At 45.8% G+C, this 16,508-nt stretch overlaps 1 protein-coding gene across 1 annotated transcript in view; it reads left to right on the forward strand.

The window, feature by feature from the left end:
• LOC306759815 (kinesin-associated protein 3-like) overlaps window positions 1-16,454 on the forward strand; it is a 66,572-nt gene extending 50,118 nt beyond the window's left edge. The window contains exons 20-21 of the mRNA XM_079245554.1: window positions 14,901-15,006; window positions 16,381-16,454. Of these exons, the coding sequence (XP_079101680.1) occupies window positions 14,901-14,976 (76 nt within the window). The 3' untranslated portion in view covers window positions 14,977-15,006; window positions 16,381-16,454. The remainder of the gene's footprint in view (window positions 1-14,900; window positions 15,007-16,380) is intronic.
• Window positions 16,455-16,508: the final 54 nt, after the last annotated feature.

A 16,508-nucleotide genomic window follows, 5' to 3' on the forward strand; every position in this document is an offset into this window, starting at 1 on the left:
TCCCAGTTGGTCCCAGTAGAACCAGTTGGGTCCAGTAGGTCACTGCAGAGTCGGGTTTAGCCTGACCAGATACGGGTCTACACGTCGATGTTCTGGTTGTCTGCTGGAAGTGTGGCGGTACATAACGATCTGTGTCCAGGAAAACTTCCGTCTGGACCAGAACCAGGAAGGAAAACCTCCGTCTGGACCAGAACCAGGGAGGAAAACCTCCATCTGGACCAGAACCAGGAAGGAAAACCTCCATCAGGACCAGAACCAGGAAGGAAAACCTCCATCAGGACCAGAACCAGGAAGGAAAACCTCCATCAGAACCAGAACCAGGAAGGAAAACCTCCATCAGGACCAGAACCAGGAAAGAAAACTTCCGTCTGGACCAGAACCAGGAAGGAAAACCTCCATCAGGAGAACCAGGAAGGAAAACCTCCATCAGGACCAGAACCAGGAAGGAAAACCTCCATCAGGACCAGAACCAGGAAGGAAAACTTCCGTCTGGACCAGAACCAGGAAGGAAAACCTCCGTCTGGACCAGAACCAGGAAGGAAAACCTCCATCAGGACCAGAACCAGGAAGGAAAACCTCCATCAGGACCAGAACCAGGAAGGAAAACCTCCATCAGGACCAGAACCAGGAAGGAAAACCTCCATCAGGACCAGAACCAGGAAGGAAAACCTCCATCAGGACCAGAACCAGGAAGGAAAACCTCCATCAGAACCAGAACCAGGAAGGAAAACCTCCATCGGGACCAGAACCAGGCAGGAAAACCTCCATCAGGACCAGAACCAGGAAGGAAAACTTCCGTCTGGACCAGAACCAGGAAGGAAAACCTCCATCAGGACCAGAACCAGGAAGGAAAACCTCCATCAGGACCAGAACCAGGAAGGAAAACCTCCATCAGGACCAGAACCAGGAAGGAAAACCTCCATCAGGACCAGAACCAGGAAGGAAAACCTCCATCAGGACCAGAACCAGGAAGGAAAACCTCCATCAGGACCAGAACCAGGAAGGAAAACCTCCATCAGGACCAGAACCAGGCAGGAAAACCTCCGTCTGGACCAGAACTAGGCAGGAAAACCTCCGTCTGGACCAGAACTAGGCAGGAAAACCTCCATCAGGACCAGAACCAGGAAGGAAAACCTCCATCAGGACCAGAACCAGGAAGGAAAACCTCCATCAGGACCAGAACCAGGAAGGAAAACCTCCATCAGAACCAGAACCAGGAAGGAAAACCTCCATCAGGACCAGAACCAGGAAGGAAAACCTGCATCAGGACCAGAACCATGAAGGAAAACCTGCATCGGAACCAGAACCAGGAAGGAAAACCTCCATCGGGACCAGAACCAGGAAGGAAAACCTGCATCGGGACCAGAACCAGGAAGGAAAACCTCCATCAGAACCAGAACCAGGAAGGAAAACCTCCATCAGAACCAGAACCAGGAAGGAAAACCTGCATCAGGACCAGAACCAGGAAGGAAAACCTCCATCAGAACCAGAACCAGGAAGGAAAACCTCCATCAGGACCAGAACCAGGAAGGAAAACCTCCATCAGGACCAGAACCAGGAAGGAAAACCTCCATCAGGACCAGAACCAGGAAGGAAAACCTGCATCAGGACCAGAACCAGGAAGGAAAACCTGCATCAGGACCAGAACCAGGAAGGAAAACCTGCATCAGGACCAGAACCAGGAAGGAAAACCTGCATCAGGACCAGAACCAGGAAGGAAAACCTCCATCAGGACCAGAACCAGGTCTGTCATTAGGCAGGTTGTCTTTGTCCAGTAACTCTGGCGGTGTCAGACTGGAAACACTAAACTGGGAGTGTTTCCCTTCAGCTGGTCCGCCCTCTCACGCTGTTGTTCTGAATCCCAGCTGGCTGATGTGTGGTACTGGACCGGGCCGGGCCTGAGTCAACAGGCCTCTGCCAGTCCCAGAAGTCATCTCTCCGCCGGCTGAGCCTCTGCGGACCAGTGGATGAACTGGTATGAACTGGTCCGCTCCCAGCAGCACATTCCAGACATGAAACCGGAGCCTGGGAGTGACAGAATATTCCTGTTGTCACAGAAAGCGACTCGGAGCTTCCTCTGGGTCTGTTTGGCGTCCAGTCCAGCGGCGGTGAAGTGGAAACGTGGTGAAGATGATGAATCGCCGTGGAAACCAAGAGTTGATGCTCTCATCTGTTCTCAAAGCGCTCTGCGTGCGATAAAGTTCTCGTCTTTGAATCCTTTTCCAGCAGGAATGTTTAGTTTGGCTGCAGCTCAGCAGAACTCTCCTTCTTTCAGACATCCTCCAAACTGGGAGCACTGGTCTCTGAGACCACGTGGTTTAGTTTGGCCTCCATGTTCTGACCATAGACCATATATGAAAGATGGATGGAGATTCTGGCAGTTAGAAGTGAAGCCAAAAAACTGCAGTTCCCCCTTCATCCACTAGGGGCTGCAAAACAGCAAATCCCCATAGACTCCCATGTTAAAAAGACCAACTTCACAGCAGAAATAAACATGTTTACAGCAGGAATAAACACGTTCACAGCAGAAATAAACATGTTTACAGCAGAAATAAACATGTTTACAGCAGGAATAAACATGTTTACAGCAGGAATAAACATGTTTACAGCAGGAATAAACATGTTTACAGCAGAAATAAACATGTTTACAGCAGGAATAAACACGTTCACAGCAGGAATAAACACGTTCACAGCAGGAATAAACATGTTTACAGCAGAAATAAACATGTTTACAGCAGGAATAAACATGTTTACAGCAGAAATAAACATGTTTACAGCAGGAATAAACATGTTTACAGCAGGAATAAACACGTTCACAGCAGGAATAAACACGTTCACAGCAGGAATAAACACGTTTACAGCAGAAATAAACATGTTTACAGCAGGAATAAACATGTTTACAGCAGGAATAAACATGTTTACAGCAGGAATAAACACGTTCACAGCAGGAATAAACACGTTCACAGCAGAAATAAACACGTTTACAGCAAAAATAAACATGTTTACAGGAATAAACACGTTCACAGCAGAAATAAACATGTTTACAGCAGAAATAAACATGTTTACAGCAGGAATAAACATGTTTACAGTCTGGTACAAAAATCCATTTTAGGTTTAATAGGTCAGGTTTACCTTCATGACAACTGTGGGTGGAGTTAATTTTTTTCTAACTCGCCCATTTAAAAGTAATTTAATCTCGAAGTTCATTATATTTAGGGGGGTGTCCTTTTGATTGACAGGTACCCGATCTCCTGCTTCAAGTCAGAAGAACGTAGAACAACCGCGGTTTTTAGCCGGTTAACAACGTGACTTAGCTTTAGCCCGCTTACCTCCGTTAGCTGGTTAGCTCCTGTTATCTCCAGGTTAGCTCGGTTAGCTCTTAGCTACAGAAAGCTCGGAGTTCGCTCGATGTCAATCATCCACCATGACGCTCTCAGCTCCACCTCTTTGACCATATTTGTATTTTCCGGGCGAGACGACACGCATGCCCTTGCCAAGATGGTGATGGTAGGAACCGCCCACCGAGCTTCAATTCAGCTCTTCAGAAACCTACGGTGATGTCACGGAGGCTCCGCCCATCTTTTATACACAGTCTATGGTTCTGACAGATAATGATCAGAACTGGCTCTACTTTGAGAAAAGACATGGTCTCAGTCCTGCAGAGTCAGCGTTAGTAATCCTGGTCCGCCTGCTGTTGGAAGGGGAACCATTTTAATCCCAGTCAGCATGCAGACATGACGGTTTCAGGACCGCCTCAGTTGTCGGACAGACACAGATTAACAGTGACCATTTTCCCATTCTCCCCTGGAAAAACTGTCAGGAGCTGCAGGTAGTCTCTTGCCGCTGGAAGTCTCTGAATAGATCCCAAACGTCTTCCTGGCTTTATTCCAGCCATAGAGGATCATTATTTTCCTGCTTTTCTCATCACTTGTTGATCTTTGGCTGCTCCTGATTGGACGTTACCGTCAGTTTAAGCTCTCTGATTGGTGGAAAGTCTGACAGGAAGTGTCTTCATCATCATGTCCAGGTGAAAATAGAGGTCTCTTAGCAACATGGTAGTGATGGTGATGAAGATGTGATAAATAATGGTGGATTTACCATCTAGAGTCTCTGAATAAACACTACATGTTGTGTCTGGACTGTAAACCTCCTGGACGGATAGAACGGAGGGCTGTGACAATATGCTTTTGTCCCAATTTGATTTGATTCCTATTTGTTTGGTGCCGATTCGATTTAAATTGCGATTCTCACAATTTTTTTTTTTTTGTAGATTAAAAACAAAAAAAGCAAATAAAACTTTTTTTCTGCACGTCATTTTTCTTCATTTCAGTTACAACCCAGTAGCCAGACCATCATTCTGCTGCTATAATGCCCAAGAAGAAGAAAAAATCAATAAAAACAATGAAAATGACAAAAAATTTATAATTTTTTTCAACAAAAAAATTATGAAGCAAAAAAATCCCGATTTTTGATTCTTCGATCAGATTTTCCCGCCCCTATTAGAAACTCTGGAAAACCTCCATAGACCAGCTGGAGGGTCACATGTCCATCACAGTTACACACTGCTGGTCCTGCTGGTCCTCATGGTCCTGATAGTCCAGATGGTCCTGCTGGTAGTGATGGTCATGATGGTCCTGCTGGTCATAATGGTCATGATGGTCCTGCTGGTCATAATGGTCATAATGGTCATAATGGTCCTAATGGTCATAATGGTCCTGATGGTCCTGCTGGTTGTGATGGTCCTGATGGTCATGGTGGTCCTGATGGTCATGGTGGTCCTGATGGTTGTGATGGTCCTGCTGGTCCTGATGGTCCTGCTGGTTGTGATGGTCATGGTGGTCCTGATGGTTGTGATGGTCCTGATGGTCCTGCTGGTCATAATGGTCATAATGGTCATAATGGTCCTGATGGTCCTGCTGGTTGTGATGGTCCTGATGGTCATGGTGGTCCTGATGGTCATGGTGGTCCTGATGGTTGTGATGGTCCTGCTGGTCCTGATGGTCCTGCTGGTTGTGATGGTCCTGATGGTCATGGTGGTCCTGATGGTTGTGATGGTCCTGATGGTCCTGCTGGTCATAATGGTCCTGCTGGTCCTGCTGGTCATAATGGTCCTGATGGTCCTGCTGGTTGTGATGGTCCGGCTGGTCTGGCTGGTCCTGCTGGTTGTGATGGTCCGGCTGGTCCTGCTGGTCCTGCTGGTCCTGATGGTCCTGATGGTCCTGCTGGTCCTGATGGTCCTGATGGTCCTGATGGTCCTGATGGTCCTGCTGGTTGTGATGGTCCTGGTGGTCCTGCTGGTTGTGATGGTCCTGGTGGTCCTGCTGGTCCTCCTGATCTTGAAGGAAAAGCAGATGGGGTTTCCATCAGGTGAGATGTTTTTATTTGGTTAACTCGGCGCCCAGACCTGTGGAGGATCCTCGTTTTGTTTCTCTCCGTCCAGGAGGTTTACGATCCAGACACAACATGTAGTGTTTATTCAGAGACTCTAGATGGTAAATCCACCATTATTTATCACATCTTCATCACCATCACTACCATGTTGCTAAGAGACCTCTATTTTCACCTGGACATGATGATGTTTGTGATGCAGCTGAGCTGGTTTTACTGGGAACGATGGGACTAATATTCCAGGTAAATTACAGAGTTTCAGCTGTTTTAATGGCTGTACGTCACCTTTATGTCTAATTTTAGGTTGTTGTTTTTTTATCTTAAACACCTTAAAAACATCCAGGAACAGTTGGTGTTTTTATCTTCTAGATAAAATCCAGACTAATGTAGATATTTGATGTTATTGATCATATAAAATCCATCCGGCAGTTTTCTGGGAGTTTAGATTTATTTATCTGCAGCAGCCGTTTATTTTCTGCTTCTGTCAGCCTGTTTGGAGACACGGCAACAGTCTGAGCATCCTGGCAGGATGAGGGATGGTTTAGGCGGACCAGGACTGATCCTCAGGACAAGTCCAGACCAGAAGGTGGAGTTTAAGCAGACATGGCGGGCGGAAGGAGTGACTCAGAGCTCCTCTGTTCCTCCTGCCTCCTTTAGCTCAACTCCCAAATCCCCCCTGACAGCCGTAGCGTGCGGAGAGGAAAAAGCCATATTTCTGCCCAGAGAGGAGCGCGTGGAGGGGGGGGGGGAGGAAAAACAGAGAGGAGGGGGCGATGAGGCCTGGGGGGCTGGGATACGCTGCAGGCCGTGGAACTGATCGCTGGAAGTGATTTGGCTAAAAACAACACGTCATTATAGGCGCTGGCGGAGCAAAGCAAACAGCTCGTATTTTAGAGGCCGACGGCTCGCGCAGCGGAGCCCCCCCCCCCAGAAAAACGCAGCGTCATCCATCACAGCCCAGTTTATCCATCAACCACTGTCCCAGTGACTCCCAGCATCTGCTCAGATGGAGCATGAAATCAGTCCCGCCCTCCATATCCACGTCTCCATGGCAACTGATACGCCCCTCCTCTTTGCCCCCCCCCCCCCCAATCAGTTTTTTTTTTTTTTGGCTTGTTTTACCCCCCCCCCCCCCCCCCCCCCATCAAGTTTTCATGAGACTTATCCAGAGCTGCGACTGGGTGACCATCAGATGTGTGGTTTCACAGCGCCACCTGCTGGGGGAGGCAGGGGGGTCCTCGAACCTCCTTTTCTGCCTCCCCAACAGCTTTCCAAGCTTTTTCAGACAGAATAAGTTGGGCCTGGACCTGACTGCGTTCAAACATCCTTCTTACGTGCTTCATCTGTAACTCAGATCAACAAACTGAGATGAGAATAAAAGCACATTTTACTGCAGGGATCTCCACTTTCTCTCTGCTTTACTGGGTTTTATTCTTATTATAAATGGTTTATAATGACGCTGCTTGAAGCTTCTGGTTTCATCCAAATAGAAGTCATGCTCAGCCAACACGTTGTTAGGCAACGCCTGCAAGGTTCTGCACCAGAAGGACTATTTTTCTCGGTGGAAGTCATGACGGGATGATTAAATCATTGAAGTGAAATTCTGTGGGAAGTTTATTTCATGGTTTTGGTGAGAAACAGTATAATAAGCAGGAAAAATAAACCCTGAAGGGGTTTATCTGATCAATACCGTGATGGGAATTTATCGACTAAACCAGTCACAGCTGGCAGGTGATGTCAGACCCACCTACCGGTGATGAAACGCCCATAATGGATTGAGGAGTCTGTGTTTTGTTGCTCTAATGCTATTTACCTCTGCAGGTCTCCCATCAAAGCCTGCAGTCATCATTCCCAGCAAACTGCCACAACATGAGGGGTTTCCAGTGCTCCCAGTGGTATCTGTCACTGTTGAACTGGCACAGCCCAGAACATTGATGTGTTTCCACAGTCAGCAGACCTGATGACAGGCCATGGTAACCAGGTGGTTCTGCAAGAACTTTGACTACTTCCTCCTCTGTAAACATCTGCTTTCCGTCCCTTTCCTCCTCCAGCACGTCGGATCAGTTTGTCCTGACGGCTCAGATTCCTGCAGACCGACCCATCAGCGCCTACGGTTTCCGGCCCGACGAACACTTCTTCTACACCACTGCCTCCCAGTAAACCAGAACCACTCCACCCAAAACAGTCGGTTCTGACCCAAACCCCCACATGAAGAACACTGGAGGGTCATCTCCCGTCTTATATCTGCACCTCGACCTGCTACGTCTCTTATCTAACATCAGATCCTTTCTCTAAGTTGTAAAGAACCAAAAATGTTTTGTTTGGAGATTAAATGGCCAAATTGCCCAACGGGAGGGAAAATGATCGAGTTGAGGATAAGATCAAACCTTCCTGAAAATGTTTGGACACAAGCTGAACGGGCCTCGTCAATTCCTGTTTACACAACAAAATGAATGTTTTTGTCTTTAGAAAGATGAATCCTGTGGTCAGACATGGCTGCTCTGTAGAACTCTTTGATCTTGAACTGGGGACATGGACACAGTTCAACTCTTTGATCTGCAACTGGGGACATGGACACAGTTCAACTCTTTGATCTTGAACTGGAGACATGGACACAGTTTAACTCTTTGATCTTGAACTGGGGACATGGACACAGTTCAACTCTTTGATCTGCAACTGGGGACATGGACACAGTTCAACTCTTTGATCTGCAACTGGGGACATGGACACAGTTCAACTCTTTGATCTGCAACTGGGTACATGGACACAGTTCAACTCTTTGATCTTGAACTGGAGACATGGACACAGTTTAACTCTTTGATCTTGAACTGGGGACATGGACACAGTTCAACTCTTTGATCTGCAACTGGGGACATGGACACAGTTCAACTCTTTGATCTGCAACTGGGGACATGGACACAGTTCAACTCTTTGATCTTGAACTGGAGACATGGACACAGTTTAACTCTTTGATCTTGAACTGGGGACATGGACACAGTTTAACTCTTTGATCTTGAACTGGGGACATGGACACAGTTCAACTCTTTGATCTTGAACTGGGGACATGGACACAGTTCAACTCTTTGATCTGCAACTGGGGACATGGACACAGTTCAACTCTTTGATCTGCAACTGGGGACATGGACACAGTTCAACTCTTTGATCTTGAACTGGGGACATGGACACAGTTCAACTCTTTGATCTTGAACTGGGGACATGGACACAGTTTAACTCTTTGATCTTGAACTGGGGACATGGACACAGTTCAACTCTTTGATCTGCAACTGGGGACATGGACACAGTTCAATTCTTTGATCTTGAACTGGGGACATGGACACAGTTTAACTCTTTGATCTTGAACTGGGGACATGGACACAGTTCAACTCTTTGATCTTGAACTGGGGACATGGACACAGTTCAACTCTTTGATCTGCAACTGGGGACATGGACACAGTTCAACTCTTTGATCTGCAACTGGGGACATGGACACAGTTTAACTCTTTGATCTTGAACTGGGGACATGGACACAGTTTAACTCTTTGATCTTGAACTGGGGACATGGACACAGTTCAACTCTTTGATCTTGAACTGGAGACATGGACACAGTTCAACTCTTTGATCTGCAACTGGGGACATGGACACAGTTCAACTCTTTGATCTTGAACTGGGGACATGGACACAGTTCAACTCTTTGATCTGCAACTGGGTACATGGACACAGTTCAACTCTTTGATCTTGAACTGGAGACATGGACACAGTTTAACTCTTTGATCTTGAACTGGGGACATGGACACAGTTCAACTCTTTGATCTGCAACTGGGGACATGGACACAGTTCAACTCTTTGATCTGCAACTGGGGACATGGACACAGTTCAACTCTTTGATCTTGAACTGGGGACATGGACACAGTTTAACTCTTTGATCTTGAACTGGGGACATGGACACAGTTCAACTCTTTGATCTGCAACTGGGGACATGGACACAGTTCAACTCTTTGATCTGCAACTGGGGACATGGACACAGTTTAACTCTTTGATCTTGAACTGGGGACATGGACACAGTTCAACTCTTTGATCTTGAACTGGAGACATGGACACAGTTCAACTCTTTGATCTTGAACTGGGGACATGGACACAGTTCAACTCTTTGATCTGCAACTGGGGACATGGACACAGTTCAACTCTTTGATCTGCAACTGGGGACATGGACACAGTTTAACTCTTTGATCTTGAACTGGGGACATGGACACAGTTCAACTCTTTGATCTTGAACTGGGGACATGGACACAGTTCAACTCTTTGATCTTGAACTGGAGACATGGACACAGTTCAACTCTTTGATCTGCAACTGGGGACATGGACACAGTTCAACTCTTTGATCTTGAACTGGGGACATGGACACAGTTCAACTCTTTGATCTGCAACTGGGGACATGGACACAGTTCAACTCTTTGATCTGCAACTGGGGACATGGACACAGTTCAACTCTTTGATCTTGAACTGGAGACATGGACACAGTTCAACTCTTTGATCTTGAACTGGGGACATGGACACAGTTTAACTCTTTGATCTTGAACTGGGGACATGGACACAGTTTAACTCTTTGATCTGCAACTGGGGACATGGACACAGTTCAACTCTTTGATCTGCAACTGGGGACATGGACACAGTTCAACTCTTTGATCTTGAACTGGGGACATGGACACAGTTTAACTCTTTGATCTTGAACTGGGGACATGGACACAGTTCAACTCTTTTGATCTTGAACTGGGGACATGGACACAGTTCAACTCTTTGATCTGCAACTGGGGACATGGACACAGTTCAACTCTTTGATCTTGAACTGGGGACATGGACACAGTTCAACTCTTTGATCTGCAACTGGGGACATGGACACAGTTCAACTCTTTGATCTGCAACTGGGGACATGGACACAGTTCAACTCTTTGATCTGCAACTGGGGACATGGACACAGTTCAACTCTTTGATCTGCAACTGGAGACATGGACACAGTTCAACTCTTTGATCTGCAACTGGGGACATGGACACAGTTCAACTCTTTGATCTTGAACTGGGGACATGGACACAGTTCAACTCTTTGATCTGCAACTGGGGACATGGACACAGTTCAACTCTTTGATCTTGAACTGGGGACATGGACACAGTTCAACTCTTTGATCTGCAACTGGGGACATGGACACAGTTTAACTCTTTGATCTGCAACTGGGGACATGGACACAGTTCAACTCTTTGATCTGCAACTGGAGACATGGACACAGTTCAACTCTTTGATCTGCAACTGGGGACATGGACACAGTTCAACTCTTTGATCTGCAACTGGGTACATGGACACAGTTCAACTCTTTGATCTTGAACTGGAGACATGGACACAGTTTAACTCTTTGATCTTGAACTGGGGACATGGACACAGTTCAACTCTTTGATCTGCAACTGGGGACATGGACACAGTTCAACTCTTTGATCTGCAACTGGGGACATGGACACAGTTCAACTCTTTGATCTGCAACTGGAGACATGGACACAGTTCAACTCTTTGATCTGCAACTGGGGACATGGACACAGTTCAACTCTTTGATCTTGAACTGGGGACATGGACACAGTTCAACTCTTTGATCTGCAACTGGGGACATGGACACAGTTCAACTCTTTGATCTTGAACTGGGGACATGGACACAGTTCAACTCTTTGATCTGCAACTGGGGACATGGACACAGTTTAACTCTTTGATCTGCAACTGGGGACATGGACACAGTTCAACTCTTTGATCTGCAACTGGAGACATGGACACAGTTCAACTCTTTGATCTGCAACTGGGGACATGGACACAGTTCAACTCTTTGATCTGCAACTGGGTACATGGACACAGTTCAACTCTTTGATCTTGAACTGGAGACATGGACACAGTTTAACTCTTTGATCTTGAACTGGGGACATGGACACAGTTCAACTCTTTGATCTGCAACTGGGGACATGGACACAGTTCAACTCTTTGATCTGCAACTGGGGACATGGACACAGTTCAACTCTTTGATCTTGAACTGGGGACATGGACACAGTTTAACTCTTTGATCTTGAACTGGGGACATGGACACAGTTCAACTCTTTGATCTGCAACTGGGGACATGGACACAGTTCAACTCTTTGATCTGCAACTGGGGACATGGACACAGTTTAACTCTTTGATCTTGAACTGGGGACATGGACACAGTTCAACTCTTTGATCTTGAACTGGAGACATGGACACAGTTTAACTCTTTGATCTTGAACTGGAGACATGGACACAGTTCAACTCTTTGATCTGCAACTGGGGACATGGACACAGTTCAACTCTTTGATCTTGAACTGGGGACATGGACACAGTTCAACTCTTTGATCTGCAACTGGGGACATGGACACAGTTCAACTCTTTGATCTGCAACTGGGGACATGGACACAGTTCAACTCTTTGATCTTGAACTGGAGACATGGACACAGTTCAACTCTTTGATCTTGAACTGGGGACATGGACACAGTTTAACTCTTTGATCTTGAACTGGGGACATGGACACAGTTTAACTCTTTGATCTGCAACTGGGGACATGGACACAGTTCAACTCTTTGATCTGCAACTGGGGACATGGACACAGTTCAACTCTTTGATCTGCAACTGGGGACATGGACACAGTTTAACTCTTTGATCTTGAACTGGGGACATGGACACAGTTCAACTCTTTTGATCTTGAACTGGGGACATGGACACAGTTCAACTCTTTGATCTTGAACTGGGGACATGGACACAGTTCAACTCTTTGATCTGCAACTGGGGACATGGACACAGTTCAACTCTTTGATCTTGAACTGGGGACATGGACACAGTTCAACTCTTTGATCTGCAACTGGGGACATGGACACAGTTCAACTCTTTGATCTGCAACTGGGGACATGGACACAGTTCAACTCTTTGATCTGCAACTGGGGACATGGACACAGTTCAACTCTTTGATCTGCAACTGGAGACATGGACACAGTTCAACTCTTTGATCTGCAACTGGGGACATGGACACAGTTCAACTCTTTGATCTTGAACTGGAGACATGGACACAGTTCAACTCTTTGATCTGCAACTGGGGACATGGACACAGTTCAACTCTTTGATCTGCAACTGGGGACATGGACACAGTTTAACTCTTTGATCTTGAACTGGGGACATGGACACAGTTTAACTCTTTGATCTTGAACTGGGGACATGGACACAGTTCAACTCTTTGATCTTGAACTGGAGACATGGACACAGTTCAACTCTTTGATCTGCAACTGGGGACATGGACACAGTTCAACTCTTTGATCTTGAACTGGGGACATGGACACAGTTCAACTCTTTGATCTGCAACTGGGGACATGGACACAGTTCAACTCTTTGATCTTGAACTGGGGACATGGACACAGTTCAACTCTTTGATCTTGAACTGGGGACATGGACACAGTTCAACTCTTTGATCTGCAACTGGGGACATGGACACAGTTTAACTCTTTGATCTTGAACTGGAGACATGGACACAGTTTAACTCTTTGATCTTGAACTGGGGACATGGACACAGTTCAACTCTTTGATCTGCAACTGGGGACATGGACACAGTTCAACTCTTTGATCTGCAACTGGGGACATGGACACAGTTCAACTCTTTGATCTTGAACTGGGGACATGGACACAGTTTAACTCTTTGATCTTGAACTGGGGACATGGACACAGTTTAACTCTTTGATCTGCAACTGGGGACATGGACACAGTTCAACTCTTTGATCTGCAACTGGGGACATGGACACAGTTTAACTCTTTGATCTTGAACTGGGGACATGGACACAGTTCAACTCTTTGATCTTGAACTGGGGACATGGACACAGTTCAACTCTTTGATCTTGAACTGGGGACATGGACACAGTTCAACTCTTTGATCTGCAACTGGGGACATGGACACAGTTCAACTCTTTGATCTTGAACTGGGGACATGGACACAGTTCAACTCTTTGATCTGCAACTGGGGACATGGACACAGTTCAACTCTTTGATCTTGAACTGGGGACATGGACACAGTTCAACTCTTTGATCTGCAACTGGGGACATGGACACAGTTTAACTCTTTGATCTGCAACTGGGGACATGGACACAGTTCAACTCTTTGATCTGCAACTGGAGACATGGACACAGTTCAACTCTTTGATCTGCAACTGGGGACATGGACACAGTTCAACTCTTTGATCTGCAACTGGGGACATGGACACAGTTCAACTCTTTGATCTGCAACTGGGGACATGGACACAGTTCAACTCTTTGATCTGCAACTGGGGACATGGACACAGTTCAACTCTTTGATCTGCAACTGGGGACATGGACACAGTTCAACTCTTTGATCTTGAACTGGGGACATGGACACAGTTCAACTCTTTGATCTGCAACTGGAGACATGGACACAGTTCAACTCTTTGATCTTGAACTGGGGACATGGACACAGTTCAACTCTTTGATCTGCAACTGGAGACATGGACACAGTTTAACTCTTTGATCTTGAACTGGAGACATGGACACAGTTTAACTCTTTGATCTTGAACTGGGGACATGGACACAGTTCAACTCTTTGATCTGCAACTGGGGACATGGACACAGTTCAACTCTTTGATCTGCAACTGGGGACATGGACACAGTTCAACTCTTTGATCTTGAACTGGGGACATGGACACAGTTTAACTCTTTGATCTTGAACTGGGGACATGGACACAGTTTAACTCTTTGATCTGCAACTGGGGACATGGACACAGTTCAACTCTTTGATCTGCAACTGGGGACATGGACACAGTTTAACTCTTTGATCTTGAACTGGGGACATGGACACAGTTCAACTCTTTGATCTTGAACTGGGGACATGGACACAGTTCAACTCTTTGATCTTGAACTGGGGACATGGACACAGTTCAACTCTTTGATCTGCAACTGGGGACATGGACACAGTTCAACTCTTTGATCTTGAACTGGGGACATGGACACAGTTCAACTCTTTGATCTGCAACTGGGGACATGGACACAGTTCAACTCTTTGATCTTGAACTGGGGACATGGACACAGTTCAACTCTTTGATCTGCAACTGGGGACATGGACACAGTTTAACTCTTTGATCTGCAACTGGGGACATGGACACAGTTCAACTCTTTGATCTGCAACTGGAGACATGGACACAGTTCAACTCTTTGATCTGCAACTGGGGACATGGACACAGTTCAACTCTTTGATCTGCAACTGGGGACATGGACACAGTTCAACTCTTTGATCTGCAACTGGGGACATGGACACAGTTCAACTCTTTGATCTGCAACTGGAGACATGGACACAGTTCAACTCTTTGATCTTGAACTGGGGACATGGACACAGTTCAACTCTTTGATCTGCAACTGGAGACATGGACACAGTTTAACCCCATGATTAGATGCAGATTAAATTTAAAATCTTGCTGTGTTTCAGGTCAACAAGCTACGCGACTGCCTTCGAGGCTTTTGGTGACGGTAACGGAGCTACGATTGGAACAAAAGCTTCGTAACTTGTACCTCCGGATGTGAAACAAGTTGAGGTATAAATCAAATCTAAAAGTATGGATTCACCCTGCAGTTCTAAAGTTTACAAGAATACAATTTGGTCCCACATACAAGTCCTCTGGAGAGCCAATCAGATTTCTAGCTGTGTTTACATGGAGCACGTTTGATTTAACGTCGAGTCCGAATAAAATCGCATCACGTAAACACCTCAACTGATTCAATCAGCAAAAACTTTTAATGAGATGTGGAGAACATTCTTTGTTTGGCTCTTTAACTAAATGTAAAGTTGGTTTTTTTATGTTTGAATATATTTAGTTTTTATATGTAAGAACTGTTGTAAGAGGTGTGCACCAGGTGACCAGTATCGGGTTGAGTTCAACGGGTTTCGGTCGCGGTTGAGGTTTTACTGCAGATTGATGTAAAACGTTAGCATGTCTACGCTCATTCTGATAGCTTCCATGGCGGTTATAACACAAATTCAGCGAGACGGTCCAGAAACACGTAATCCCAAACCGACCGATCAGAAGAGAATAAATCAGCGTAACCATGGTGCCTAGGCGGTTTACGAAACAGTTTCTTTCTGCTGTCAGTGAGTTCAGCGAAAGGTTCTTCGATGTTTGTGTCCATAAGCTGACTCCTGTCTACGAAAATGCTGGTGCCGATTGTGCTCAGCTGTCAACGTGATTGGTCGGGATGCAGAAATCTGATTGGTTCATAAGTAGACGTGTGAAATGCGGGACAAAAGTTTCATACATGTATCTGTGCAGAATGAATCCATCCTGCTCCTCTGATGAGTACGGATCAGTCTGGTTGCAGCAGAACTGATTCAGAATAAGTCCTGGATGCTTTAATCCAGATTTATTGCTTTAATCCAGATTTATTGCTGGTAACGAGCAGCTAGTTTGCAGAACTTTGACTCATTCTTGTGGTTTTTTTTTATTTTTGGAGTCACTGTGGAGCTGAATGTTCAAACTTTAAATGTTGTGAATTTATGTCAGATGAATAATTTTCCCCAGATTTATGGAGATTATTTGTTGTACTCGGAGGCTTCTCTCCCTCTCAGATAGATTTATTCTTATATAAAAGGTCTAAAATGAAGCTGTTGAGTATTTAAAGGTGAAAATTGATTGTAAATATTTCCTCAGATTGGAGTCCAGGCATCGGGGTGAGTCTTTACTGAGAGGAACTTTATAATAATAATAGAGGAAAAATACTGAAAGAATATTCTCCTGCCAGGTGGGAGCAAACGGCGCCGTTGTGTCATGCGAGCAGCGGTTTAGCGCCGTCCGTTGCTGCTGCCGGCATCGTTTCTCTTTATCTGAATGTAATTTAAAAAGCGTTTAACTGCCTTCATCTTGAGGAAAATGTGTTTTAGATCTGCTTTTTTCTGGTCTTTGATGTGCCTGCAGCTCCGCTGGAATCTGAGAAAAATGGAAGACAGTCGGATGGTGTGTAAACTCTGCGGAGCAGGAAATAAATCGTGTTGTGTTTGCTGTTGTTAGTAAATAAACCAGAGAAACTATTTGTTTACATTCTG

This window comes from Telmatherina bonti (genome assembly GCF_933228915.1).
Source record: "Telmatherina bonti genome assembly, chromosome: 8".
NCBI lineage: Eukaryota > Metazoa > Chordata > Actinopteri > Atheriniformes > Telmatherinidae > Telmatherina > Telmatherina bonti.